The sequence below is a fragment of the Ammospiza caudacuta genome, chromosome 28 (genome assembly GCF_027887145.1).
Source record: "Ammospiza caudacuta isolate bAmmCau1 chromosome 28, bAmmCau1.pri, whole genome shotgun sequence".
Taxonomy (NCBI): Eukaryota; Metazoa; Chordata; class Aves; order Passeriformes; family Passerellidae; genus Ammospiza; species Ammospiza caudacuta.
The window spans coordinates 2054569-2080357 of NC_080620.1; the positions used below are offsets into that span (position 1 = coordinate 2054569).

General features: G+C 60.4%; 1 protein-coding gene across 3 annotated transcripts; it reads right to left on the minus strand.

The window, feature by feature from the left end:
- Nucleotides 1–2618: 2618 nt before the first annotated feature.
- On the minus strand, nucleotides 2619–17822 carry MKNK2 (MAPK interacting serine/threonine kinase 2). 3 transcript variants are annotated; one of them, XM_058821262.1, is made up of 15 exons: nucleotides 17752–17822; nucleotides 17470–17654; nucleotides 15475–15556; nucleotides 15214–15315; nucleotides 15013–15110; nucleotides 14008–14087; nucleotides 13459–13532; nucleotides 13274–13378; nucleotides 12879–12934; nucleotides 12490–12585; nucleotides 11022–11216; nucleotides 10767–10931; nucleotides 10622–10665; nucleotides 9299–9380; nucleotides 2619–3363 (listed from the first exon to the last, which is right to left on the minus strand). In XM_058821262.1, the coding sequence occupies exons 2-15, from the start codon at nucleotides 17515–17517 to the stop codon at nucleotides 3112–3114; spliced, it is 1479 nt and encodes a 492-aa protein (XP_058677245.1). In that variant the 5' UTR covers nucleotides 17518–17654; nucleotides 17752–17822; the 3' UTR covers nucleotides 2619–3111. The 3 variants fall into 3 exon arrangements, with proteins under 3 accessions (XP_058677245.1, XP_058677247.1, XP_058677246.1); XM_058821264.1 differs by lacking the exon at nucleotides 2619–3363 and having other exon boundaries at nucleotides 6930–10484; nucleotides 17470–17798; XM_058821263.1 differs by lacking the exon at nucleotides 2619–3363 and having other exon boundaries at nucleotides 6930–10398; nucleotides 17470–17786.
- Between the last annotated feature and the right edge of the window lie 7967 nt (nucleotides 17823–25789).

A 25789-nucleotide genomic window follows, 5' to 3' on the forward strand; every position in this document is an offset into this window, starting at 1 on the left:
TAGAGATGAGGGGGCGATCCCTGAGGGGGCTGAGGGGCGATCCCTGAAGGATCTTTTGAGGGTAATGGGGCATTTCCCTGACGAGCAGCAGAGGGGAGCAATTCCTGAAGGGCACTTTTGGGGCAAGAGGGGATGGGACCCTGAGGAACCAGTGTGGATGAATGAGAAAGGCAGTTTTGATGGGCGATCCCTGGAGACGGTTTGGGGGATGAGGGGACGATCCCTTAGGGAGAGTAAGGGGATGATCCCTGAAGGGCTGATCCCTGAAAAGGATGGGGACTATCCCTGAGGGGCAGTCTGGGGGACAAAGGGGGCAACCCTTGAGGAGATGAGGATCAGTCCCTGAGGGAAAGTTTTTGGAATGAGGGGGTGATCCCTGAGGGGAATAAAAGGATGATCCATGAGGGAATAATCCCTGAAGATGATGAGGGGCCAAACCTGAGGGACAGTTTTGAGGCCTGGATCATTTCCCTGAGGAGCTACATGGAGGGAGCGGCAAGAGGAGCAATCCTTGAGGGATTTTGGATCCCCAAAATCCTTGAGTTTTGGGGATGAGGGAGTGATCCCTGAGGGGAATAAAGGGATGATCCATGAGGGAATAATCCCTGAAGATGATGAGGGGCCAAACCTGAGGGACAGTTTTGAGGCCTGGATCATTTCCCTGAGGAGCTACATGGAGGGAGCGGCAAGAGGAGCAATCCTTGAGGGATTTTTGATCCCCAAAATCCTTGAGTTTTGGGGATGAGGGAGTGATCCCTGAGGGGAATAAAGGGATGATCCATGAGAGAATAATCCCTGAAGATGATGAGGGGCCAAACCTGAGGGATAGTTTTAAGCAAAAGGGAGCATTTCCCTTAGGAGCAATGTGGAAGGGACAGCAAAAGGAGCAATCCTTGAGGGGCAGTTTTGGGGATGAGGGAATGATCCCTGAGGAGGATGAGGGCACATCCCTGGGGTGGAAGGAGGAGGAGCAGGGAAATGGGAATGATTTCCCGAGGAGCAATGAGGGGGGCAGGGCGTGAGGGAAGCAATCCCTGAGGGGCAGTTTTGAGGGATAAGGTTCCCTGAGGAACAGTGTGGAGGTGTGACAGAAGCAATCCCTGAGAACCAGTTTGGAGATAATGGCGATTCCCCAAGGAGCAATGTGAGGGGGTCAAAGGGGAGCAATCTCTGAGGGACAATTTTGAGGGATAAGGGGAGCATCCTGTGAAAGGGGTTATTCTGAGGAGGATGAGGGAGCCCAGAGAGCAGTTTGTGAAGGGATGAGAAATGGGGATGCAATTCACAGAGAAGATGTTGAGAGTTAAGGGGCTGAAGGGGGTCAGTGCTGGGGGTGAGGAGCCAGAGAGGTTTGGGCCTTGTGGAGGTGAAGGTGAATTGGGGGTTTTCCCTTCATGAGCTCACACACCAGCCGTTCCTCTGCAGCAGACCCAGGCCTCCAGCAGCCCCAGGCCCCTGCTTCATTTCATGCCCAGCAATTCCTCACAATAATCAGAGTTACTGACTGCTGCTGACACAGGCCTGGAGCACCACATTACCAGGCCCACCACAGGCATTACCCTGCACAAACCCGGGAACCACAGCACCCTGATCCCTCACCTGGTCGTGCCCTGCTGCTCCTGCTGGACCTGCTCAGCCACAAACCACTGGCCAGTGTTGTCCCCACCGATGGCATCTCCTTGCCAGGCAGTGTGAGGTGGAGATGGTGCGGGGGCAGGAGGCGGCTGCAAAGCAGAAGATTAATTAAGAGGCTGTGCCACTGCCTCGCTGTGATCTCAGTAACTGAACCGTTAAAGTGATTTATTCTTTGCAGGGTAATTACATTCCCCCTCTCTCTGTTATCTCCCCTGATCTGTGCTGCACACACACACAGGCAGGAGCGGGTGTGTGGTCCGTGAGCCCATGTGTCAGAGGGGAGATGGCCTGGCTGCCCCTTCTGCCTCCTGTGCCTTGGTGTTACAGCTTCTGTAGCACACAGAGACATGCTGTTTGTGTGGATTGTGTGCTGTCTGTGTGGATTGTGTGGATTTAACACTTCCAGACCCTCACACAGCTCTGCGATCTCCCCATGAGCCACTATGGCCGGACACAGCAGTGCTGCTACTCCACTGATTTTGACTGAGAGTCCAGCCTGGCTTTGTATTGTGTTATCAATACCCATTTCTGCTGCATTCCGTGCTGTCATGTTCCCTGCTGCATTTTTAAAGGTGCATTTCACATGCACTAGTTTGGGAAACTCCTATGCAGAGCTCTTGTCCTAACAGTCTCAGGGTAGGCAGGAATGAGTAGGAGCCTTTAAAATCACAGAACCATAGAGTCATTAATATAAGAAAACATTTTTAAGATCAAGTCCAGCATCACCCCCATGCTCACCAATAAGCCATGTCACCACATTTTTTTGAACACTTCCAGGGCTGGAAATACAGCATTTTCGAGTATCTATTTAGAGTATTAGAAATAGTATTTTTCAGAGGAACAATCCTTTTTCCTGTGAAATCTTTCATTTATTAATAATAACCAGGCATTCAGTACAGCCGTATTCTCTCTTAAAACGCTGCATCCTTTCCTCTTTAGCACCATTTCCTTGGCGCATCACTCCCCCCTTTCTGGCCCAGCTGCTTGCACAGATTTCAGCGTCACGCTTTTCCCTCGGGGCCCTGCAGCCTGGCTCGCTGCTCAGCCTGTCCTGCTTGCGGGTGCTCCTTTCGGGCCACAAACATTAGAGGGAGCTGGAGACCCGCAGTGCCCGGTGGATGGCTGGACGCGGCTGAAGGCTGGCAAGAATGGCCTGCAGGCACGTCCCGAGCGCCAGGGGCTCACCGGCTGTGCCACCGCACACGTATCCAGCTCCAGGAGTGCCACTGAGGGGTTTCTGCCTTGCCTGGGACGTGCAGGATCATCCAGCCCAGCCCATGGGCTGAAGTTTCTTCAACACAGCATTCTCTGCTCCAAAATCTCAGCAAATTCATCCTCGCAAACTGTGGTGTGCCTGCCAGGGAGGACGGTGCTTCTCCATCATCTGAGGAGGGCATTCCACATCCATTCCTGCCCTGCCTGGGAGGTGCAGGATCACCCAGCCCAGCCCATGCTGCTGGTGGAAGCTGAGTTTCTTCAACACTGCTCCAAAATCCCAGCAAATTCACCCTTGACAAACTGTGGTGTGCCTGCCAGGGAGGACGGTGCTTCTCCATCATCTGAGGAAGGGATTCCACATCCATTCCTGCCCTGCCTGGGAGGTGCAGGATCATCCAGCCCAGCCCATGCTGGTGGAGGCTGAGTTTCTTCAACCATGCTCCAAAATCCCAGCAAATTCATCCTCACAAACTGGTGTGCCTGGCAGGGAGGACGGTGCTTCTCCATCATCTGAGGAGGGGATTCCACATCCATTAAATCTTCCAGCACCACCAGCTCTGTGCTGTGCTCCCTGTGCCAGCCCTGCCACCCTGCATCTGACACATCCTGGTTATTCAGCCCTTGGTAAAGTAAATCAGGGTGATTTGTGTTGTGGCAGAAGCCAGAGGCTTAACTCAGCACCAGTGTAAGGAAACACAGCCTTGGATCTCAGGGATAATGGATCTGTGTGGGAGACTCACCCTGGTGCTGTGGGATAGAGCGATGGCTTTGCTGCACAACCCAGCACCAACCCCACGGTGATCAGGGGTGTGTTAGACCAGAGGAATAAAAAGAGGAGTGTCATACGGGAGACTTTACAATCCCAAAAATAAACCTGGGAACAAACACTCCTATAAAAGGCCCGGCGTCATTATTTCTGGGTCTGGTAGCCAACAGATTCCTTCAGAGATCAGGCACTGGGCAAAGGCAGTGCTGTTTTAGCTGGGCCATTCACAGGGTGAGCAAAAGCCTCACCCCAGAAGTGATGCTGGGCAGGGAAATCACAGCTGGGGTTCAGCTAGTGGGATAAAGGCTGACCCCATCCAGGGTGTCACAAGGCTACAAGCAGCTGGAATGAAACCAGTGGCACCAGAGTGCTCAGAGTTGGAGAGCAGAGAATATCTGGCCTTTCTTCACCTCATGGAGACAGAAAAAACATTTAGAATGTGTGCTCCAAGCAAAAGCTGGAAATGTGTGCTCCAAGCAAAAGGCAGGCAGATGCAGCTCTCCCCTGGCCGAGCAGCTCACCTCAAAGGAGGCATTTTAGGATGTAGGAAGCTCCGAGGGAGACTGCATGGCAAAGACAGAGACATGGCAAAGACAGAGGAGGGCAAAGTGGGACCTGCCAAACCTTGTACCTTAGCACAAAACCCTGATCTAAACCTCCAGCCAGGTGAGAAGGTGACTCAGGAGGCCCAGGGGCCACTCCAGGCACGGGCACAGCTCTCCTGGGTTTTGGGAAAACCTGACCCTGCTCTGCTCCTGCTGGCCAACCACAGCTCCCATTGTCTGTGCAATGCCACCCAGAGCTGGAATCCTGTGGCAAAGCCAGACCTGCACCCATGGCTCTCCAAAATTCACACTTCACCATCCAAAACCACAAACAAGGCTCACCAAGGCCTTCAGACAGTGGAGGAATCAGACATGCCATGCTGTGCCAGTGCCACCCAGGCTCCTGGTGCAGAGGGAGCAGGCACAGGAAACACAGGCAGGGCCAGACCTGTGTGCTGGGCTCTGCACATCACTCACTCCCTGAGATGGCTTCAGAGGGAGAACCTGCACACACCAGTCAAAACCACACCAAAATGGCACATCCTACCAAAAACCACCCCAGATGGCTGGTTTGGGTTGCCTGGATAGGAGACACGACTCTGCAAAATGCACTGGAGTTCTTTCTGTCTCTGCCCCATCCCAGAAAACATTTTAAAAGCACAAAAAGGAATTAAATTTTTTGATCCAAAGCAGCTGTTTTGCATCAAAACACACTTCACACCTTCCACTCCACATTGCCTAGTGTGGGTTTGGGGTTCACTGATGGTTCAGGAGAGCAGTCTGGTCTGAGGGAATGTGTGTTACTCACTCCAGGATGGTTTTTTGGCAGATGTTGAATCAAAATGTTGGCTAATCACCCAGGTCATCATTTGTCCCGAGCAGAGCTGGGCTCAGACCCAAAGTACTGAGAACACTTCATCTTTGCCCCTGCCCAGGTGACTCAGTGCCCTGGGCTGAAGGCAGATGTGACCCCACCAGTGCTGCAGCCACTCAGATCCAGCCGTGACCTGATGGCTCTGTTAAATCCTGAGGCCAGGCAGATGGCACAAAGCCACCATGTCACCCAAGCCTGGCTGTCCCCCTCCATCAGCCAGGCCACCCTGGGGCTCTGCAGTGGCCCCTTCCCTGTGGGCCAGCGTGGGTGCTGCTCCTGCTGTGGGGCTTTTCTCCAGGGCAAATCCACACCAGGGTATTTATAGCGCCCTGATCCCGCCGGAGCCTATTTTGGGCTGGTGCTCAGGCACCAGAGCAGCACAGGTTATTTTAACCCAGCGCTGGGTTATTTTCAGAGCTGCCCTTCTCTGCACGTGCTCAGGAATGGTTTCCAACTACCAGGCGCTTTCTGGGCTTGGGGAAACTGGGGAAGGGGGAGAAGAGGGACCATGTGAAGGAATTTCAGAGATTTAAAGTTAAACCAACATCTGCAGCAAAGCTGCACACCTGTCTGGGATCCAGCTGTATCCTTTGACACACCTGTCTGGGATCCAGCTGGAATCTTGGAAGGAGGATTGTCTGCAGGACACCTCTTGGGCAAAAGGCAGGAGAGGAAAGATTTCTGAAGCACGCAGCTGAGGGCCCAATGATGGTAAAACAACATGCAAGAGAGGAAGAAGAGCCAAGAGCTGGATACTCCTAAAATGTCCAGGGTCACCAGCTGGCCCCAGAACCCAGGAGGGAGCAATGGCTTTGTTCAACAGAGGCAGGAACAGCACCATGGGATGGGACATGCTCCTCATCCTCAGCACGGAGGGAACCCCAGCTCTGTTCTCACCACATGCCATCCTGGAACAGCCAGGGAAGGGAGACTCCTGGGGCCACCCTGTCCTGATCCAGATGCTGCAAGGAGCAGCTGCAGCATTTACCAAGCAGTGAGCCTGGATTCTCAGAGCTGGGAGCAGCAGCTGGCCCATGGCAGAGCCCACAGCCCATTCCCCAAAGCTGGGGCGTCATGGATGGGGTTCTGCCAGGGCAGCAGCACCATGGCAATAACATCCAGAGGGATCCAGCTCCATCCCCCAGCATAGCAGCAGGGCTGGAGAAGTCAGGATTTAAAATTTTTATTTTAAATTCCACAAGGTCTTGCCTTGTCCATGTAAGAAAGTTCAGCAGGGCCTCTACAGCCTTTTTCTCACATCCTGATCCCCAGCCTCCAGTCCCCACTGCCTTCCCTATGCCACCACACTTTGCTCTTGCCTCAGTGTCCCCCTCTGACCCATGGAGGGTGAGGGGGATGTGCCAGGAGTGTCTCTGGGGGTGGCAGGGCAGTCCTGAGGCCACTGGGTGCAGCTGGCAGGGAGCAGAGCCCTGCCCCTGACCTCCAGCTCCCATTGGGATTGTAGGATCACACCATCCACTGGGACAAGTGAGTCAGGGCTGAGCCTCTGCCAGCCCCTATTCCTGGCCTCCCACCCCAGCCACACTCCCACCCCCTGGGCCAGCAGCAGGCTGGGAAGGAACAAGTGAAAGCTGGGAAGGAACAAGTGAGAGCTGGGAAGGAACAAGTGAGAGCTGGGAAGGAACAAGTGAGAGCTGGGAAGGATTATGGGGAGAGGAGCCCCTGGACAGAGCAACACCCAATTCCCCAACCCCCCCATCCATCCAACATGCCCCAGCTGCCACAGCCACCTGCCCACCATATAGGTCTCAATGCATTTTTATTAAATTCTTACAAAACAGAATACAAAATTCTGGCATCAACAATTGTTATAAAGGAAAACTTCAATTCAGCTGTATCAGATCACCTGGTACATACAGTAAAGTGCTTCTTTTTGTGTGTTTGTTTTTTTTCTTTTTTTTGTTTTTGTTTTTTTGTCTTTTTTTTGTTTTTTTTTTATATTTTCATTTTAATTTCCCAGCCAGCCCCTGAGCAGAGGCCGCTGTTGCACAAACCAACAGTGCGTTAACGTGACTCTTGTTGAACCAGCTTTGGCAGTCTTCATCAATTGTAAAGTGGAGAAAGTTTCTCCTGGTTTGATAAAAAAGAGTTAGCTTCACAGTAAACATTTCTAACCAGTTCTAAGTCGAGTTAGTTGGCTGGAGGAAGGGTGGGGGGGAAGAGGAGGAAGCAAAAACACTTAACATTTCCAGCTTTAAAAAAAAAAATTTTTTTGAAGTTGGTTTCCAAGATAGATGCTCTATGGGGGGGGAAGTTTGGAAAGAGGAAGAGGAGGAAGAAGGGTGCTGGGGTCGCTGGTGCTGGACCATGGGAGCATCTGTCTGGAAACCGCCCCGGGAGCAGTGCTGGCAGTGGGGAGGGGACGTCTGGCCCTGGCACAAGGGTGTCCCCAGCCATGCCTGCCCTGCCAGGGTGGGTGCCCAGCGCTGCCACCAGCCAGCCTGGAGGTTTTCCAGTCCATCCCAGCTCTAGATGCATTTAAAGATTCTCTACCAATGCACAGACCTGAGGTCACCCCCAGCACCGTGCCAGGGGTGCCAGGGCCACACCAAACCCCACCCAAAATACAAAGCCAAGCCCAGGCCGAGCTCGGATGCTCCCAGCACATCCTCCAAGTCCCACAAACTCCCACAGCATCTCCTGGCTGCACATCCCCGGCCAAGGACACCCATGGGACACAGGCAGGGTCACCCAGGCCTTCCCCAGAGTGTGTGGTGTATTTATATATAGAGATATAAAAGAGATCGCTCTTATGCGTCGGGGAAAAGGGGAAACTCAGTTTGCCAACAAAAACAGCATGGGGGACAGATAAATTTTGGAGACATCCCCCTGCCATCCCCTTCCCATGATTTTTTTTGTTTTTTAAAAAAAGGCTGCAGCGTGCAGCATCAACGATAGCTTCACAATACCAGCTCAAGGCATCGCGTACTGTACATCATTCAAGTATTTCTTAATATAAGACAACAAGGAATTATCTACAACTGATAAAACAAAATAAGCTATAAAAAGTAACAACGTACAATCAAGATGGATTTTTTTTTTCTCTGTTAAAGGAGGCCTCTCCAGGGTGTCCTGGTGCCTGTGGGGAGGGTCTCCCCTCACCACTGCCTTGCTCCTCCCCACCCAGCACAGTGGGACTGGGGACACACAGGGGAGAGGGAGATCACAAGTGCGAGGCAGTTTTGGGGGTGGGATGGGGATGGAGTCACCCTCCCCAGCCCCCCTGGGGCAGCAGAAAGGCTGGGAAGGGTGAGAGAAGATGGCCCCTGCCCTAAACTCCATCAACACCCGAGATCATCATCTCCCAAGATAACACACACACCTCCCTGAAACAAAAAACAACATATATTGCATAGTATTGCTGTCAGCAGTCTTAAAATAAAAAGGAGAACTTTCTTTTTTTTTTTTTTTCAGAGACAGCGACTGTCTTCAGCTGAAGACCCAGGGAAGTCTGTTCCCCAGCTCAGAGCTCCAAACCCTCACCCGTGCACACGATGGGCCGAGGCTGCTTTTGCAAAATATAAAGCTCAAAGCACTGAGTCAGAAGGGACAGGAGAAAGGTGTGAAGGGGGCACTGCCTTCCCAGTGGGATGGGGGCTGGCAGCAGGCACAGCTTGGTGGCACAACCCCAAGCAGTGCCTGTGGCAGGGAGCAGGGGGTGTCAGGGGGATCTGGAGGCCGGTCTGGCCCTGAGCTCCCCTGGACAGACCCAGAAATCAGCCAAGGGCCTCGCCCCGACTCAGCATCCCGAGTCCTTCCCACCCCAAACAAACTCCAAGGAAAGGGCAACGCCGTGCATGGCTGAACACACGTGAGCAGGGATGCACGTGCATGACCACCCACACCAGCGCTCTCCCTGCTCAACACCCTGCTGCTCTGACCCCAAACCTTCCAGCCCTGCATCCTGAGCTGTCCCCAGGCTGCTCCCCTGTGCCCTGGCCTTTGGCTGCTGCCACCAGCCTGACTGCTCACCTACTGGCACCTCCGGGGCATTGGGCACCCTCTGTGCCCCCCAACCCTCCTGCCACGGCAGCCTCGGGGCCAGCCTGAAGCCACGGCAGGTCTCACTGTCCTGCAGCAGGTCCTGATGCTCTTTAGGGGGTCCTTGCTTTCCACAGAGCACACAACTCCTAGAGAGTGTTTCTGGCTGCTCTGGCCACCCTGAACACCTCATCCCCCATGCACTTCCCCAGGGGCACAGCCACCAGCCCTTCCAAAACCCAGGGTGCAACACCTGACCTGGCACAAGAGCACAGCCCTGGATGCCCACGGGGAGCCGCCAGCCGGAGCGTGGGAGGAAAGGAAGACATCTCTCTGTGCCCTGTAGAGAAGCACAGCTGGCAGTTTAAAACCAACAGTAATTAAAAAGGAAAGGAAAAAAAAAAGGGACAAAAAGAAAAGGGGTGAATAGCTTATTCTGGAAGCAGGATGCTGAGGAGAGAAGGTGGGTTGGGCGCTGCTCCCTTGCTGGCACCATCTCTCCCCAGCCTGAGCTGTTCCCCACACTGTGTCCCCCTGGAGCTGAGCTGGGGACACCCCCAAGCACAGGACAGAGGGGCTCCCCACACCTCCCAGACCCCCAGGAAGGGGTTTTTGTGGGATCTACCCCAACAAGGAGAGAAACCTGCAGCTCCGAGGGGAGGGACGAGGTTAAAACGCAACTCCCGCTGTTGAAAACGCGACCGAGGGTCTTTTGTTCACAGTATGAAATGAGCTGAAATCGTCAAAGCAGCCGCGGATACAAAGAGTCCTTTGGTGTCAGGGAGGGGGAAAAATGTCAGAGGAGAAACCAAGAGCTGGGAAACAAAAGTCCGTGTGTCTGTCAGATGTCCTTGAGTGTGCCCTGGGTGAAGCAACCTCACACTTGATTTAATACCTTTAAAAAAAAAAAGATCTTAAACAAACCCTCCCACCCCCAGACCTACAAGATCAGCAAAACCTTGGAAACCAGCCACAGGGACGAGTCCTGATCTTGTCACTAGCCAGAAACTGTGGGGTCAGGGAGGGAAAGGGGAGGAAAGAAAGGAGGAGAAGGGGGGACATGGGGTACAGCAGGTGTGAGGGGCACCACTCAGGCTTGGTCGGCCACCAGGACCAGCGGGGCCACCAGGTGCTGCCCAGAGGCCACTGCCTTGGCCAGGCTGCTCTTCTGCCGCCGCTTGGCCAGCTTGGACTCAGAGGGAGGGGAGAGCTGCATGGCCCGTGAGGTAGCTTTGATGATGATGGGTCGTGCTTCCTCCTCCGCCTCTTCCTCCTCGTCCTCGTCATGCCGTGTCAGCTGGCGGTTGACAGCGATGGCCTCAGCAGCAAAGGAGGTGAGCTCTTTGGCACTGCTGTTCCTGCAGGGGAGGCACGGATCAGGGGGGTGTGGGGGGCTGGAGGGAGATCAAACATCCAGGTGTCCCTCCTCACATGCTGGCCATGCCTGGTCAGACACCAAAAATCAAACCCAAAGTGGCAGGGCTGCCCAGACACAGAGTTGTGGCAAGCCCACAAAAAGCAGAAGGAACAGACAGTAGCGCTGAGGAGTGGAGTCAGGATTCAGGGGGAACCCACACTCACCTCTGCAGGATGATGGGGGTTGGCAGGGTATTGTCCGGGGCACACTGCAACAAAATGCAGCCAGTCAGAGCCGGGATTGTGCAGACAGGTGTTCCCCACCCCGGATTTTGGGAGCAGAGAGTGGGGAGAGGACATCAACACTCACCCCCTGCACCCAGGGGTGCTCCAGGACCTGGGCTGCGCTGAGCCGCTTCTTGGCATCTCTCACCAGCAGCTTGGAAATGAGGTCTTTGGCTCCAAAGGAGATGTGTGCCCAGTCCTTGTCAGGAAATTCATACTTCCCCTCCTGGATGCTCTCAAAGAGCATGTTCTGAGCAGGGAGAGAAACAACAGGGCCTCAGCCAGGAGTGCTGCAGCCAAACTGGGGGTGGGTTTGGGTGCTGCTGGGTTCCCCACTCACCTGGCAGGTGTGGCACGCCTCACCCCGGTCCCAGCCGCAGTCAGAGCCGCAGTGGCCCACAAAGGGGGGGTACCCACTCAGCATGATGTACAGGATGACACCCAGGCTCCACAGGTCACAGCGCTTGTCATAGATTGAGGCCTCCTCGTTGAAGGCTTCCACCACCTCTGGGGCCATGTACTCGGCTGAGCCACACTGTGGGGACAGGCAGGGTGAGCGCCAAGGGAGGGGACAGACAGGGCAGGGGGTGAGCCCCAAGGGAGGGGACAGACAGGGCAGGGGGGACTGCGAGGGTCCTGCCAGATCTCTGGGGCTGCACCTCTGAATGGAAGGTGCTCCCCAGCTTTGCTCCTGCCACATCACCCTGCTGGGTTTCCCACCACAGAGAATGCCACAGACCCACCTCTCTGGGGTCACCCAACAGCAGCTGCCACCCCGAAGGAAAAAAATAATAAAGCCTAAAGGGTGCAACCCCCACGGCGCAGCAAAGCCGGACCCACAGGACCCACAGCATTGTCACCGCCCAACCGGCTCGGCGGGACAGCCCCAGCGCCTGGGAGCGGCCACGGACTCGGTGGGACGAGCCTGCCGTGCCTGTTCCTGCTCCCCGGGCCGTCACGGGCGGAGCCGCCGCGCAGGATCCGGGGCGGGAGGAGTTAACCCGTGCAGGGAGAGGCAGAACCAGCGGCCCCATTCCCCTATCGCTCCAGGGACTCTGGGGCTTTCCAGCACATGACCCGCAGCCCACACAGGCCCCGTGACCAGGGCAGAAAAGAGCTGCAGCCAGCAGATAATCGCCCCGTAACGAGAGAGGCCTCCCGACGAGGGGCCGGCCCCAGCAGCTGATGGCACCGCAGGAAAACAACCCCGCAGCCCGATCCCGGCTGAGAACGGGGGAACTCGGGACACCCCCGAACTCGGACCCGCCCCGGAGGAGGCGTTCGCGGGGAAGGAGGGGCTGGGGTGTCCTGGCTGTTGTGCTCCCCGCATGGGCTCGGCTCTGCCCTCCCCGGCACGATCGCACCCAAAACCCGGGCTGCAGGGCGATACCGTGCGGGGGCGCCTGCGGCTGGCGATAAGGGCAGCGCGGCTTTCTGCGGGGGATGGCATCTGTGCGACACGGGGACACCCGGAGCTCTCGGGCTGCCCACCCCGCACCGCGGAGGCTCAGCCCCTCTCCCTCGCCCACGAACGGGGAGCCGCGGCCCCCAGCCCGGTGCTGCTGACCCAGTTCTCCCGGCAGGCTCGGCGAGCTCGGGCTGTTGTTGCTAAGGCTCACGGCAGCCCGGGCGCTGCGCCAGCCCCCGGCCCCCCCGCGTTATGTAACCGCATCTCGCCTGCCGCGGCGGGGGGGGACGGGGGACACGCTGCATCAGCGACGGCAGCGGCGAGCGGGGGGTGTCCGTGCAGAGCCCTGCTCCATTCCCTGCTCCGGGAACCCCACAATGTCGGGGGCTCCCACGCTTACCGGGGTGAGCAGCTCCGGAGTGGAGATGGGGGAGCAGTCGCCGTTCAGTTTGATGCCACTTCCCAGGTCAAAGTCGCAGATCTTCACTGGGGAGACCTGGGGACAGAGGGGAAGAAGTGGTCGGTGACCCCCCCAGCATCCTGCAGGAACCACAGCCGGCAGCCCCCAGGGACCACAGCCGTGTTTTCAGGCCACAACTGCTCAATGCCAGGTTGTGTCATGCTTCACACCACGCTGTGCTGTGACATACGGGGGTGTATGTGTCCCTGGCAGGACCTGGCGTGTGTGTGTGTGTCCCTGGCAGGACCCTCCTGCACCCCCCCACCTGAGGAATCACCCCCCACCCCAGGCAGCACACCCTGCACCCACCCTGGCTGCTCCCTGCTCACCTGGTCTGGGCTCTCACACAGGATATTTTCTGGTTTCAGATCCCTGTGTGCAATCCCTGGGGGCAAAAGAGCCAATGAGGGTAAAAATCCCCCTCCTACAAGAACTGCTATAGTGTAAAGTCTGGGGGTGGCACAGGGACCCCCTCCCTCCCCACCCCATATCACTGCCTGCACCCTGGCAAAAGGCAAAATTTGCTGCTGGCCCCGAATCCCAACCAAACTGGAGGAACAGGATCTGCACCACAAAAAGCCTTGTGATGCAGCTGGGCCTGACCCTGCGTGCTGGGACGGGCACTGTCCCCTGGGCAGAAGCATGGGGGGAGGCAGTGACACCCCTGGGAGGGCCCAGCACACCCCAGGGTGTCCTTGGTGGCACCTGGGGCATCCCAGCTCACCTTTGTTGTGCAAGAAGTGCAGGGCGCTGGCGATATCCTGCACCACCACGCTGGCCTCCAGCTCGTTGAAGTGGCGTCTCCGGTGGATGTGGGTCAGGATGGAGCCTGTGGCCAGGTGAGAGCAGAGCTGGGGCTCGTGGGGGTCCTGCTGCCCCAGATCCCCCCCACCCTGGGGCTGCACTCACCTCCCCTCATCTTCTCAAACACCAGGTAAAACCTCTCCTCCTCCTCGAAGAACTCAATCAGCTCCAGCACATTTCTGCAGGGACCATGGCGTCAGTCCAGCATCCCCCCAACACCTCCTGGGGTCCCCCCCACAGCCCCATCCAGCACAGAACCCCGGCAGGGATGTGGGATGGGAAAACTGGGCTTGCAGTGATTGAAACCACACGGCCAGGGCCCCCCTGGCCGAATTCCAGGAGGGAGAAGGGCTCGCAGCGCCCGGCTCGCTCCTCCCTAATTGCTCACAGCCCCTCCTGGCCCGCCCCACACACAGCAGGGGCTCGGCTCGGCTCCAGCTTGGCCACCGAGGCCCTGCCGTCATGGCAAACCAGGAATGACCCCTGGGGATGCTCCACCAAATGTCCCCTGGGGATGCTCCACCGCGGCCAGCGGGGCCAGGGGGAGGGAGCGTGGGGCAGAGGGCGGGCTGGCTGTGGCCCATGGGTGTCACAAGCATCAGCATCAGGTCCCGGCCCACTCCCGGTGCCCAGCGTGGGGGATGCCCCCCGTACCTGTGTCCCTGGCACTGATAGAGCATCTCCACCTCCCGGAAAACCCTGCTCCGGATGTGTCCCAGGCGCTTCTCGATGATCTGGAAGGCCGAGAGGGGGAGGCTGAGCGCTGCCAGGGAGGGGCCGGGCACTGCTCACCGCTGCCCCTCCGGCGCGGGGACCGCGGGGCCGGGCGGGGCTCCGGCAGCAGAACAGGCTGTTCCCGGCGCCGGTGCCAAGCGGCAGAGCCGTGCCAAGCCGCTCCCTCCGGGGCCGGGGCCAGCAGAGCTCCATGTGACGCTGGAGCAGCACAGGGCCCTATGCCCCACTGGGTGCTGGCACGGCGGGGCTCGCTGCCCGTGCCAAGGGTGGGCAGGGGGACACCCCACACGGTGGGGAGGGCAGATGGATGGGTGCTGTCATTGCCCTTTGGGGCACGCAGAGCACTCCACCAGCACAGCCCTCTCTGCTGCCTCAGCTTCTGCTCTGGGGCACCCAAAGGGCCCCCATGGAGCGATGGGGGAGGCAAAGGTCCTCCAGCATTTGGCTGCTTTTTGACACAGGGCCCATCCCAGAGCCCCCCGTGCCATGGCTCGGAGTGTGTGGGGTGCGGGGACAAGGGACCACCATCCCTGACCCCAGAAGCTCACCCCAATCCCCTCCAGCACCCACATGAGAGAGATCTCCCTGGAGTGAGTAGGAGCTGACCACCCTGCCCAAGTCCCCAGACACATCCTGAGTGTTAATTTAGTCTCTGGCCTGCCCTCATTGACAGAGAGGAGCATGGCTAAGGGGGGTCACCGAGGAGCCCGAGCTGGGTGATGGCAGAGGTCGGTGTGCCACCACCACAGCCCAGCACTGCTGCATCCCTGCCCCTCTCCCTTCCCTCCAGCCCATAAAGCTGCAGTCCTGAGCCAGCACTGATGGTCCTGGGAGCTGGGAGAGCCCCAGGAGGGGAGGGCAGAATGGAAACTGAGGCAGGGATGGGAGGACAGCAGCCCTGCAGCCCCAGCAGGGGAGCTTTACCTTCACCGCGTACTCCTTGTTGGTGATGAGGTTCACGCAGGACTGCACTCTGGCGTGGGCCCCTTCTCCCAGCACCTCCTCCTGCAGCTGGTAAACATCTGCCAGGGGAGAGGTCACCTGAGCTGCAGCCCCACTGTGCACAGCCTGGGGACACCAGGAGGGCCCAGCCCTGCCCCGGGGTCCCTGAGCAGCCCCGCTCACCTTCGAACCTGCCCGAGAAGCTGTCGGTGGCTCTGCAGCGCTTCTTCTTCTTGTTCCTTTTCTTGGCATCAGGGATGTCGATGGGTTGACTTGAAGGCATGTCTGTGCCAGGGCAAAGCCAGCAGTGTCAGTGTCAGCCATCCCTGTCCATCCACAGCTCCCCCAGCACTGTCCCCAAAGCCCTCAGGCCCAGATCCCAGGGGCAGGATGGGAGGGAGGATCCTGCTGGGAGGGAGCCCCTGAGGAGCAGCCAGGACTCACCGGGACGGGGCGGGCACTCGAAGTTGAAGACGGGCTCCAGGTGGTTGGACTGGTCGAACTCCAGGTCGAAAGGGTTTTGCCCCTGTGGGAGCCAAGAGCAGGAGTGAGGTGGCAGCTGCTGGATCAGCCACCACCAGCTGCCACCCTGAGCCCAGCGTGCTCCAGCTCCTGGGACACATTCTGCTCACTGCCCCATGGTGCAGGACACCAGCCCATGGTGGGACACGGCAGAGCTCCAGGGAGAGCCAGAGGATGAGGAGGAAGGCTTTGACCACATCTCCTGATGGGGATGGTGCTGCAGGGTCACTCCTCCAGCCAGCCCCAGGCCAGCACACGGGGGATGACGAGAGGGACCGCAGCCGCCCACACCAACCCAACCCCAAATCTCCACCCAAACCTGAACCACGGTGAGGTAGGAGGGGAGGAAGAGAAGTCACAGGGCAAGACAGGCTCCAGAGCCACCCCGGCATGTCCTCCCAGCTCCCTGCAAGGTCACAGTGGCTGGAGCCAGCTCTGTGGACATGGTGTACACCAGGCTGCAGGACACCCCCGACCTGGCCTGGCAGGATCAGGCCTCACTCCAAACCCTCCTGCACCCCGGGATCCATGGAGGGCATGGACCGGCTCCTTCCCCCATGCTGAACCCCAGTGGCACCCGAAGGGACATGGGAACCCTCTGCCTCCTGCTCCCCTGAGCCACCCGTGGGACGGGGCAGCACTAGGGGCGAAAGGGCCCCCTCCTCCCCAGGATTATGAAATCTGTTTGGGTGGAGGTGGCAGCTCCAGCGGCGTTCCCAAACCCGCCCGGTGCCCGGGCCGGCTGCCAGCCCCAGCACGGCCAACCCCGGCCACCGGCAGAAACACCCAGAAGGCTCCTGTTTACTGCAGCCCTGGGGGGGGCCGGGGGTCCCCAGCGAAACGGGGGGGGGGGCAGGATCACAGCAGGAGCACCCCGCACCAAGCACCACTCTGGATCTCCGGGACCAAAACTCTGCTGTGCTGCATTTTCCCAGCTTTCCTCCCCCTCAAACCCTGAATTTGGGGAGCTCAGCATCGCCCCGCAGCTGCTGCCCCCCGGGACGAGCCCCGGCAGGATGGGGGGCTCGGGGCCTCCGGGAGAGGCACGGGGGTGCACGGAGGGCAGGGGAAGCACAGGGGGGCACCGGGGGGGGCAATAGGGGGCCGGGGGGCCCTGCCAGCTGCCGCAGCACTGCCACACAAAGGTCTGGGGGATGGGAGGCTGCGCACGGGCTCCGTCAGCTCAGCCGAGGTGTCCCCCCCGCATCCATCCCCGGCCACCGCGGGGGGACACAAACCCCGGCCAGAGCCCACCCGAGCGGGAGCGGGGGGCACCGCCACGAGGGGCGGGTTACGGGGACCCCCCCGCACCCCGAAGCTGGAGCGAAACCGAACAAAGAACCCCTCAAGCCACAGCCAGGGGGCGGCTCGGGAAGGGGGGAAGCGAATGGAGCGGGAGCACAGGGACCCCCCCGCACCCCCGAGGTGACAGCGGCAGGTGGGACCGGGGGTGACGGGCCCGGGTTTGGGGTGCCCAGGGCATCCCGGGGCGGGGGGATCGAGCCTCGCACGGTCCCACCGGGCCGGGCCTGGGGAGCCCCGAGACCACCCCCACATCACAGCCGGACCAGGACGAGGGGGTACAGCTGAGAGGGGGGAAAGTGCAGCCAAGGCAGCCACGGGGGATCCCCAGGGGAGCTGCAGCATCCCAGCGCCCACCCGAGGCATGGGGGGAGACACTGAGCCATCGCCGGGAGCACCGCGACCTCCGGCACGGGGGGACAGGGGGGTTCCTCTGCACGGTTTGGGGGCAGCACCTCCGGAGCTCCTCAGTTTGGGGGTGTCGGGGGCGGGGCAGGAAGCGGCCGGGCCCCTCCATGCCCGGGCAGGGGATGCAGCGATGCGGGCACAGCCCGGCCCTGCCGGCACCCCGGAGCCCCCCAGAGCATCCCGGGGAGGCGGGGAGCACCCCCTTACCTTGAAGGAGCGGTGGAATCCCGGGATCTCTGATTTCTTCTGCACCATCTTGCTGCGGGGGGGAGCGGGGGGCGGCGTTGCTGGGAGAAATGAGGGGGGGCGGCAAAATTAAAAAAAAAGAGGATGGGGGGGAGGGAGGCGGAGGGACGGGCAGAGCCGGAGGGGAGTCCGGGGGTGGCCGAGACCTGCGGGGAGATGAGGCAGAGCGGGGGGGGGTCAGGCGGTTGCGGCCCCCCCGGATCGTGCCCGGTTCCCCCCCGAGCCCCCCGGGCCGGCGCTCACCGGCGCGGCCCCGCAGAGCCGCCGCTGCTGGTGGTACCGCAGCCCGCACCGCCGCCCGCTCCGCTCCGCGCCGCTCCGCCGCCGCCGGGGGGGACGCACCGCCCCCGCCCCCGCCGCCTTTATAGGCACGGCCGCGGCCCCGCCCCGCCCCGCCCCCGGGCCGCCGACACCCCCCCGGCCAGCCCCGGGACGGGGACACCCCGCCGGGGACACGAGCGGGCACCCCGGGCACACAAACAGCCCCGGCCAGGGCCACAGAACCCCCCCGGACACCCCCCGGGGACACAAACACCCCCGGCCAGGGTCACAGAACCCCCCCGGACACCCCCGGCACACAAACACCCCTACCGGGGACACACCGGGGACACAAACACCCCCGGCCAGGGCCACAGAACACCCCCGGACACCCCCGGGCACACAAACACCCGTCCCCGGGATACAAACACCCCTACCGGCCACTCAGCGGGACACAAACGTCAGCCCCGAGTACAGACACAGTCCCCCCCCACCCTAGGCACACAAACAACTCCCCCCCCGGGACACCCCAGAGCCCCGGGCACAGGGACAGCAACACAACCCCCAGTGCACCCCCCGGACAAAAACTCCCCCGTGCAGCACCGGGGGACACAAACGCCCCCTTGGACAAGCAAACAGCCCCCCCCCCCCGAACACCCCAATTCCTCCTGGAGACACAAGACCCGCCCCCGGGCACTCACACTGGGGAAACAGCCTCCCTAATGGGACACCCCAAAGGCCCCCCGGGACCACCCACAGCCCCTCTCGGGCACTCACCCGGGACCTCACCCCCCCCCCGGATTCCCTCTGGGGACACCGCACCCCCCTCGGGCACCCCCCTCGCTGCACCGGGGCACGCTCTGTGGGGCTCCGGGCACCGGGACCGCCCCCCCGGTACCCTGCTGTGCTGTGGGGAGGCTGGGGACACTCCTCGGAAGGGTCCCTGCACCCCCATGCCTGGCACCCCCTGTGCTGCACCCCTTTGCCACCCCCCTGTGCTGCACCCCTTTGCCACCCCCCTGTGCTGCACCCCAAGCACAGGGACACCCCCCTGTAACCCCCCTGTGACACCCCCCTGTCACCCCCTTGGGCTGCACTGAGGCACAGGGACACCCCATGTCATCCCCTATGCTGCATCTAAGCACAGGGACACCCGTGTTCAGGACCTGGTGGCAGGGGAGGGGTGTCCCCTGAGCCCCCCAGCCCACTCAGGTCACGAGTGGAGCAGAGCTCAGCTCGGCCTGCACCGGGGGGCGGCAGAGCAGGGGTCACGTCCCTCTGTCCCCGCGGGCCACCAGCGGCCGTGGGGAGCAGGGTCGGGAGCAGGACCCCCCTCCCGGCGCGGTGACCCCGTGGGAGCCGCTCCCCACGCGTGTGTGCGACAGCCCCGTCCTGTCCCGTCCTGTCCCCCCCGCGCCGCGTGACGCCAGCGGGGGCTCAGAGCAGACGCGCTCGGTGCGCGCAGCGGCTGCGCCGGGGCCGATGGCTGCGGCACCGCGGTGACTTCACCGCCCGCCTCGCGCATTGGCTGCGCCCGCCGCCGCCACGGCACCCCGGACCCCCCCGGCACCGACACTGGCACCTCGGACCCCCGTGTGACAGCCACCGGCACCCCCGGACTCCCCCGTCACAACCATCGGCACCCCCGGACCCCCCCCGTCGCCTCCACGGCACCCCCAGACCCTCCCTCAGCCATCGGCACCTCCGGACCCCCCCTCAGCCACCGGCACCCCCGGACCCCCCGTCACAGCCACGGCATCCCCGGAGCCCCCCGTCACCGATACCGGCAGCACCAGACCCCCTTGTCACAACCATCGGCACCCCCGGACCCCCCCATTATTGCAATCGACACCTCCAGCCCCCCCTCGTCACTGCCACCGGCACCCCGAACCCTCCCTCGCCGAATTCAGCCCCCCTGGACGCCCCTCAGTGCCGCAGCACTCCCAGGCCCCCCTCAGCCATCGGTACTCCCGGAGCCCCCTCACGGCCAACGCCGCGCTCAGACCCCCCCTCACTGCTATCAACACCCCTGGACCCTTCCCCTCCCCATCGGCACCTCCGGACTCCCCCATAGCCATCGGCACCGCCCCCCCCAACACTGCCGCTGCCCCCTGCCCTGCTCTGCCCCCCAACCTCCTCTCCCCCGCTCCTGGGGGGTGTTTGCGGGCATCTGCATTCACCCCAAATCCCGGTGCCAGCCCGGTGTGGGGTCACCAGGGTGGGCTCCTGGCCACCCCCCCCAAACCTGCCACATTCCCGCTTTTCCGGGCCCTCATGGCTCCTCCTGCTCCCTCACGCCGGCCTGGCTCTGCCCGGGCCTTTGTTTGTTGGTGCTGCTCATGAGGGCTCCCCACTTAATCCGGACTTGGGGGGGTGAGTGGTGGTGCCCCCACTGCTGGGGGGTCTGCAGGGGGACAGGGACAGTCCCTTCGCCTCCTGGGGCTCCTGAGGAGCCACGAATCCCCAAATCGTGCCCGCCACCACGTAGGTCATGGAGCCAGGAGTGACGGGGCAGCACAGCCGGGCCACAGCCCTGGGGCCACCAGGGGTGCCTGGCGTGGGGAGACACCCAGGGCTGGGCTGGGGGGACACGCTGGGCTGGGGGCTCACCCAGGGCTGGGTTGGGGCTCACCCGGCCCATGGGTGTCCCTGGTAAGCTGGGGCAGTGGCAGCGTGTTCACTGTGTGTGCCACGTGTGCCATGTGCTGGTTGCATGCCACGTTACCTGTGTGTCCCCTGTGTGTCCCCTGTGTGTCCCCACATGTCACTGTGCCCTCTGTGCACGCCTGGTGTGTGCTCAGTGCCCACCCCTGCTCCCTGTGCGGCCCTGGCGTGACCTTGGCGTGTTTGTCACCCCTGTGCTGGTCACACACGCTCAGTGCACACTCAAGGGGAGGTTTCCAGCCCCAGGGACACCAGGACAGGCTCCTCTTCCCAAGGCTCCCCTTCCCCGTGCTGGTCCCTGTGGAATTGGCTGCCAGGGAATGTGCACAAACCCACACACGTGTGTGCAAGGCCAGAGCGTGGCCCAGGGGTGTTTGCACGAGCACACACACACCTACATGTGTCCATGTGTTGTTTTGTGCCTGCACACGTGTCCATCCCAGTGTGCCACCCGTGTTTCCCCCACGGGACCAGGGTTCCCCCTCTCCTGCTGGGCACAGGGTGCAGCCAAAATCCCCAAAATCCCCCCTGTGAGGCCCAGCCTGGCCCCCAGGTCCCTGCACTGGTGGCTCCTGTGCCCCTGGACAGTGGAAAAGGCGAGCACTGGCAGCTCACAGAGCACAACTCAGCCCTTTCTAATGTTTTTTTTTTTTCAGGGAAACACAAATTTTGATATATCTGAGCTCCCTCTCTGCTCCTGATCACATCCAGTGTCCCACGGGTGCCAACAGCAGCGAATTCCCCACGTCCCAGTTCTGCTCTGGATGCACTCATGATGAACCCTCCGGCTGTGTCCCCACGGTGTCACCTGTCCCCACACCAGGACCCCAATCTCGTGGGGTCTCCAGGAGCTGTTGGAGCCCCACACTCCAGGACCGGCCGAGGGAAAACAGGAAAGTGAGCGGGGCTGTGCCGGAAGGCGGCTATTGTTGGCCAGGGAGCGGAGGGAGCGGCGGGGCCGGAGGCATCGCGGCCACCCTGTCACCCCCTGTGCCCTGAGCCACTCAAGGTGGCTGCTCACCCCCCTGGATGTGCCCCAGTGTGGGCAGGCTCTGCTCGGGCTGTGCAGGGCTTCCCCTCCCACCCCACTGCTCTGCCTTGGAAGGGAAAATAAATAAACTTTTTTTTTTTTTTTTTTTTTCCATGTGTTACTTCCCCGGCCCAAGGAGGGCTCAGCTTCCCGGCCCTGGGAGCAGGATGATTTGGAACTCTCTGGCTCTGTGTCAAATGAAAAAATCCTGCAAAAAAAAAATGGAATTTCCTGCTGGGCAGAAATCGGAGGTTTGACACTCCTGGAGCTGGGGTGGGACAGGAGGGATGGGAGGGACACGGGGCCAGGAGGGACACAGGGGACACCCTCCCCCATGCCCAGGGCACACACGGGCTCACGGCCCAGCTGGTTCCTGTGCTGGTTGATCCTCCATTTCCTCCTCACCTTGAAGCCACTGGGAAGTTTTGGCAGCTCCTGCCAGGCCCCCAGTGCACCCCAAATTCCCCCTGCCACCATGGGGCTCTCCCAGGGACACAGCCCTGGTCCCTCAGTCCCCATCTGCTGCAGGGACGGGGCTGGGGTGAGCCCTGTGGCTTTACCCCCTCATTTCAGGGCTGTCCCCCTGCCCAGAGCTGCCCAGAGTGTCCCAGGGACAGCAGGGGGACAGGCAGAGTGAAAGGGGTCACAAGGAGGGGGATGGTGGAGTCGTTCCTCAGTTTCCCCAGCTGGAAGAGGTGCCATGAGGGGAGAGAGTAGCTGGAACCCAGCATGGAAGCTGCACAGAAGTGTGTCCTGAGGGAGGGCACAAACACACCCTGGTTTCACCCCAAAAGTCCTTGAAGGGAGGTGCCAGCTCAGTGGGGAGCATCCTCCCTCGCCATCACCCAGTCCCTGACAGCCCACACCAGCCAAAACCCAAGGGACAAGGACATGGAGGAGGTGGGATTGGGATGGGGCTTGGCCCAGGGATCTGCTGGAAAGATGGAATCAAGTCCTCCAGGAGGGAAATCTCTGCAGCCCCCAAAACAAGGGGCAGGAGCTGCAGGAGCTTTTGGGGTTGGTGGGAGAAGGGCAGGGACAGGGCTCATGCTGTGCCACAGTGGGAGTCCTGTCTTAGCAGAGAGCAGCAAATGGGAAAAGCATTTCCAGGAGGACTTCAAACACCCCAGGCTCTTTTCACCCTCCTCCACCCTCCCAATTCCCTGGAAAGGGGGAAATGTGCAGCAGCAGCCCCAACCCCTGCAGCTGTGTCACTCTGGGGAAGCCCAGGGACGTGGCAGGAAGAGGTGCAGGCTGGCACGTTGCACATTTTCTTAGAAGGAGCAGAAAAACTCCCAAACCATCAAAAATTCCCCCTGCTCCCTTGGAAAGGGCACTGAAACCACAGCAGGGCCTGTACACCCTATCAGTGCTGGCAGCCTCTGGGGTTAGCAGGGATTTGTTCACCAGGACCAAAAACGATCCTGGGGCCCCTTCTCCTGGTGAGGAGGGAGCTGCCATCCCCGTGGGGCCCGAGCAGCAGGTGCCCTGGGTATCAGTGTCACCAGGGGATGGGACATGTCCTCCCTGCTCCAGCACTTTCCCAGAAGCATTCCAGGTCCTGCCCATGTTCCTGGAGCTGCTGGCTCCCAGCCTGGCCTGTGCCATACAAGGCAGAGGGAGCACGTGCCATGCTGGTGACTGTTCCCTTGTCCCAGCAACGGCTGTCACCTCCTCCACGGAGCCCAAAACTGGAGCTGAGCAAAGCCAGGGCGCGGATCAGGGCTGGGGGGCTGCCAGGGACCCTGGGGAATCTGGCTCCAGAGGCATCAGCTGTCCAGGGAACACAGAACAAACAAAAGCACATTTCAGAGCTTGGAAAGCCTCCAGTGCCCGTGCAGGGATGAGGGATAGAGGCACTGCCAGGGTCTGGGGTGCTGAGTGTGACAGGAGGGCTGTGCAGGGACATGGCCTGTACCACCTGTGCTGCTGTTTCCCCAAATCAAAAGGTGCATCGCCAGCACCTCCTGGGGATGGGAACACTGTCCATGGGCCCATGGGCCCCTCTGGAGAGGTCCCCCTGCTGTCTCTGGGACGGTGCCCAGGGCTGGAGAAGCAGAGCAGGGCAGAGTAAGGACATCCTTCTGTCACAGCACAGCCCAGCAATGCTGAGCAGGGAGGCGGTGGCAGGTGGGGACACCCCTGTCCTCACCCAGCAGGACATGGCTCTGGCACAGACCCCACAGACACAGGGGCCATAGGAGACCCCCAGACCCTTGGCTGCTTCCCAAGGGTCCCTGCAAAGGCTGCCCCCCCCCCCCCCCCCAGCTTCCCACTCTAAGCAAACCCCGATGGGACTCGTGATGGATGTGCTCAACCCTTCCACCAACCCAGCAATGGTCTGGTCTGGGATCCAGAGGGGAAAAGGGCAGAGCCAGGCCAAGAAGTCCAGGAAACCCAGGAGGAGCAGAGTGCCCCAAGGAGCATCGATGCTGGTGAGCTCAGAACCTTGTGTGGGATTGACAGGGAGAGCAGGGGCTTTCCCAAGTCTTATTTATCAAGGAAAAATGAAAGCTGTGGGTACAAAAAGCCCCCTGCACTTCTCCCTGTGAGCCAGCTTCACCCCATCCCCTGCCAGCAAGGCAGCAGTGGGTGCCTTGAGCTCTCCCTGCCTGGCAGTGTGACTGTGCCGTGGAGCAGGGACAACTCCTGAGCTGTGCCCCAAGGAACAGAGACCTTTCCACCAACAACACATCTTTGGATGAGCCCAGTGTGAGTTCCCCCTAATCTGCAGCTGGACTGCACATCTGTGATCTCCTCTGCAGGTGGGACACATCTCAGGGTTTGGGATGAGACTGAGACCCTTACTTGGAAGAGCTCCAGGTGAGTTCCTGACAACACCCTGAATTAACACCAATGAAATCCATGCATTTAATTCCTTCAAATGAGAACCAGTGTCCAAATCTGAGACTAAGACTGGACCTGGGCTGTACCTAAGGTCCATCAGGAGTTTAGGAAGCAGGGGGGTCTTGTCTGAACCTTGTACTCAACAGAAAGGTCTCTCTCACCCTTTTACATTCTCAGTCTCAGGGTAAATCATTCCAGCTCAGTTCCAACTTGATTTTCCTTAGTCTTTTACGTCCATGTAGGAAGTACCAGAGGGAACCTCATCATTGTACCCTGTTAAATCACACTTTCATAGATTCATATTAAAATCTAACAGTGTTGACAGTGACTCTTTGAGTGACCCTAAATCACTTATCTGTGACAAAGTGATGTTGTTGGCAGGATCCTAAATCCAGATTCATGGCAGAACTGAGGCCCTGAAGCTCCTGAGGGTTCAGGGGATGGAGAAAGCCAGCAGGGGAGGATCAGAATGAGCCATGGCTTCCTGGGAGCAGCAGGAGACCCTGCTCTGAGGCACAGGAAAGGAGCATTTCCCTCGGAACATACGGCAGCCACAGCCCCCTCCATGCTGCCAGCCCGTGCCCGCTCCAGCTCCGGGGCAGATGCCATCTGTGCTTTTTGGGAAGGGATCAGCCCTGCAGAGGGGAGGCTGCTGGAGCCCTGGGCACTCTACCTGCTCAGCCCAGGCCCTGCAGTGCAGATCTGCAAAGCTGTTCTGTGGGCTCAGCAGAGCCTTTGTGATGCCTCTGCACCCAACCTGTGCCAGGGATGAGAGAAAAAGCACCCAGAGGTCCTGCTCAAGGCTAAACCCCCTGGCCAGGCTGGGCTCAGCTCGGGGGGCTCAGTTTGGGGGGCTCAGCATTGGGGCCACAGTTTGGGGTGCTCAGCCTGGAGGGCTCAGCACTGGGAACTCATCCCTGAGGGCTCAGTTTGAGGGGCTCAGTTTGGATGGGCTCAGCACTGGGGCTGCAGTTTGGGGTGCTCAGCCCTGGGGGCTCAGTTTGGATGGGCTCAGCTTGTGGTGCTCAGCCCTGGGGGCTCAGCACTGGGAACTCAGCCCCAGGGGCTCACAGCTGCCTGCTCCCTGCAGCACTGCAGCTGCAGCTCAGTAAACACGAGATGAAAGCCTGGGGAGATGAAAGTGGGGCTGGGGCTGCCGAGGCAGAGGCAGAGTGAGGCTGAGCTGTGGCTCCACAGACCTGTCTGGGCAACATCCTGCACTGCCGGGCGTGGGGCCGGGCTCAGCCACCCCCAGCCCTGCCACATCTTCTCCTACAAAGGTGCTTTTCCTCCTCCTCCTCCCTTGGATGAGCTGGTCTGGCATGGGAGGGTCTTTCCCCCAAAAAGAAAAGGGGGCTGAGGAAGGCAGGTCCCTGCAGCCCTGTGGGTCACAGGTGTCACACATCCCCAGACAGCACCCACAGCACTCCATGGGGTGTGGAAGGGGAAGCTGAGGAACAGCAGCAGGAGCTGCCCTGGCTC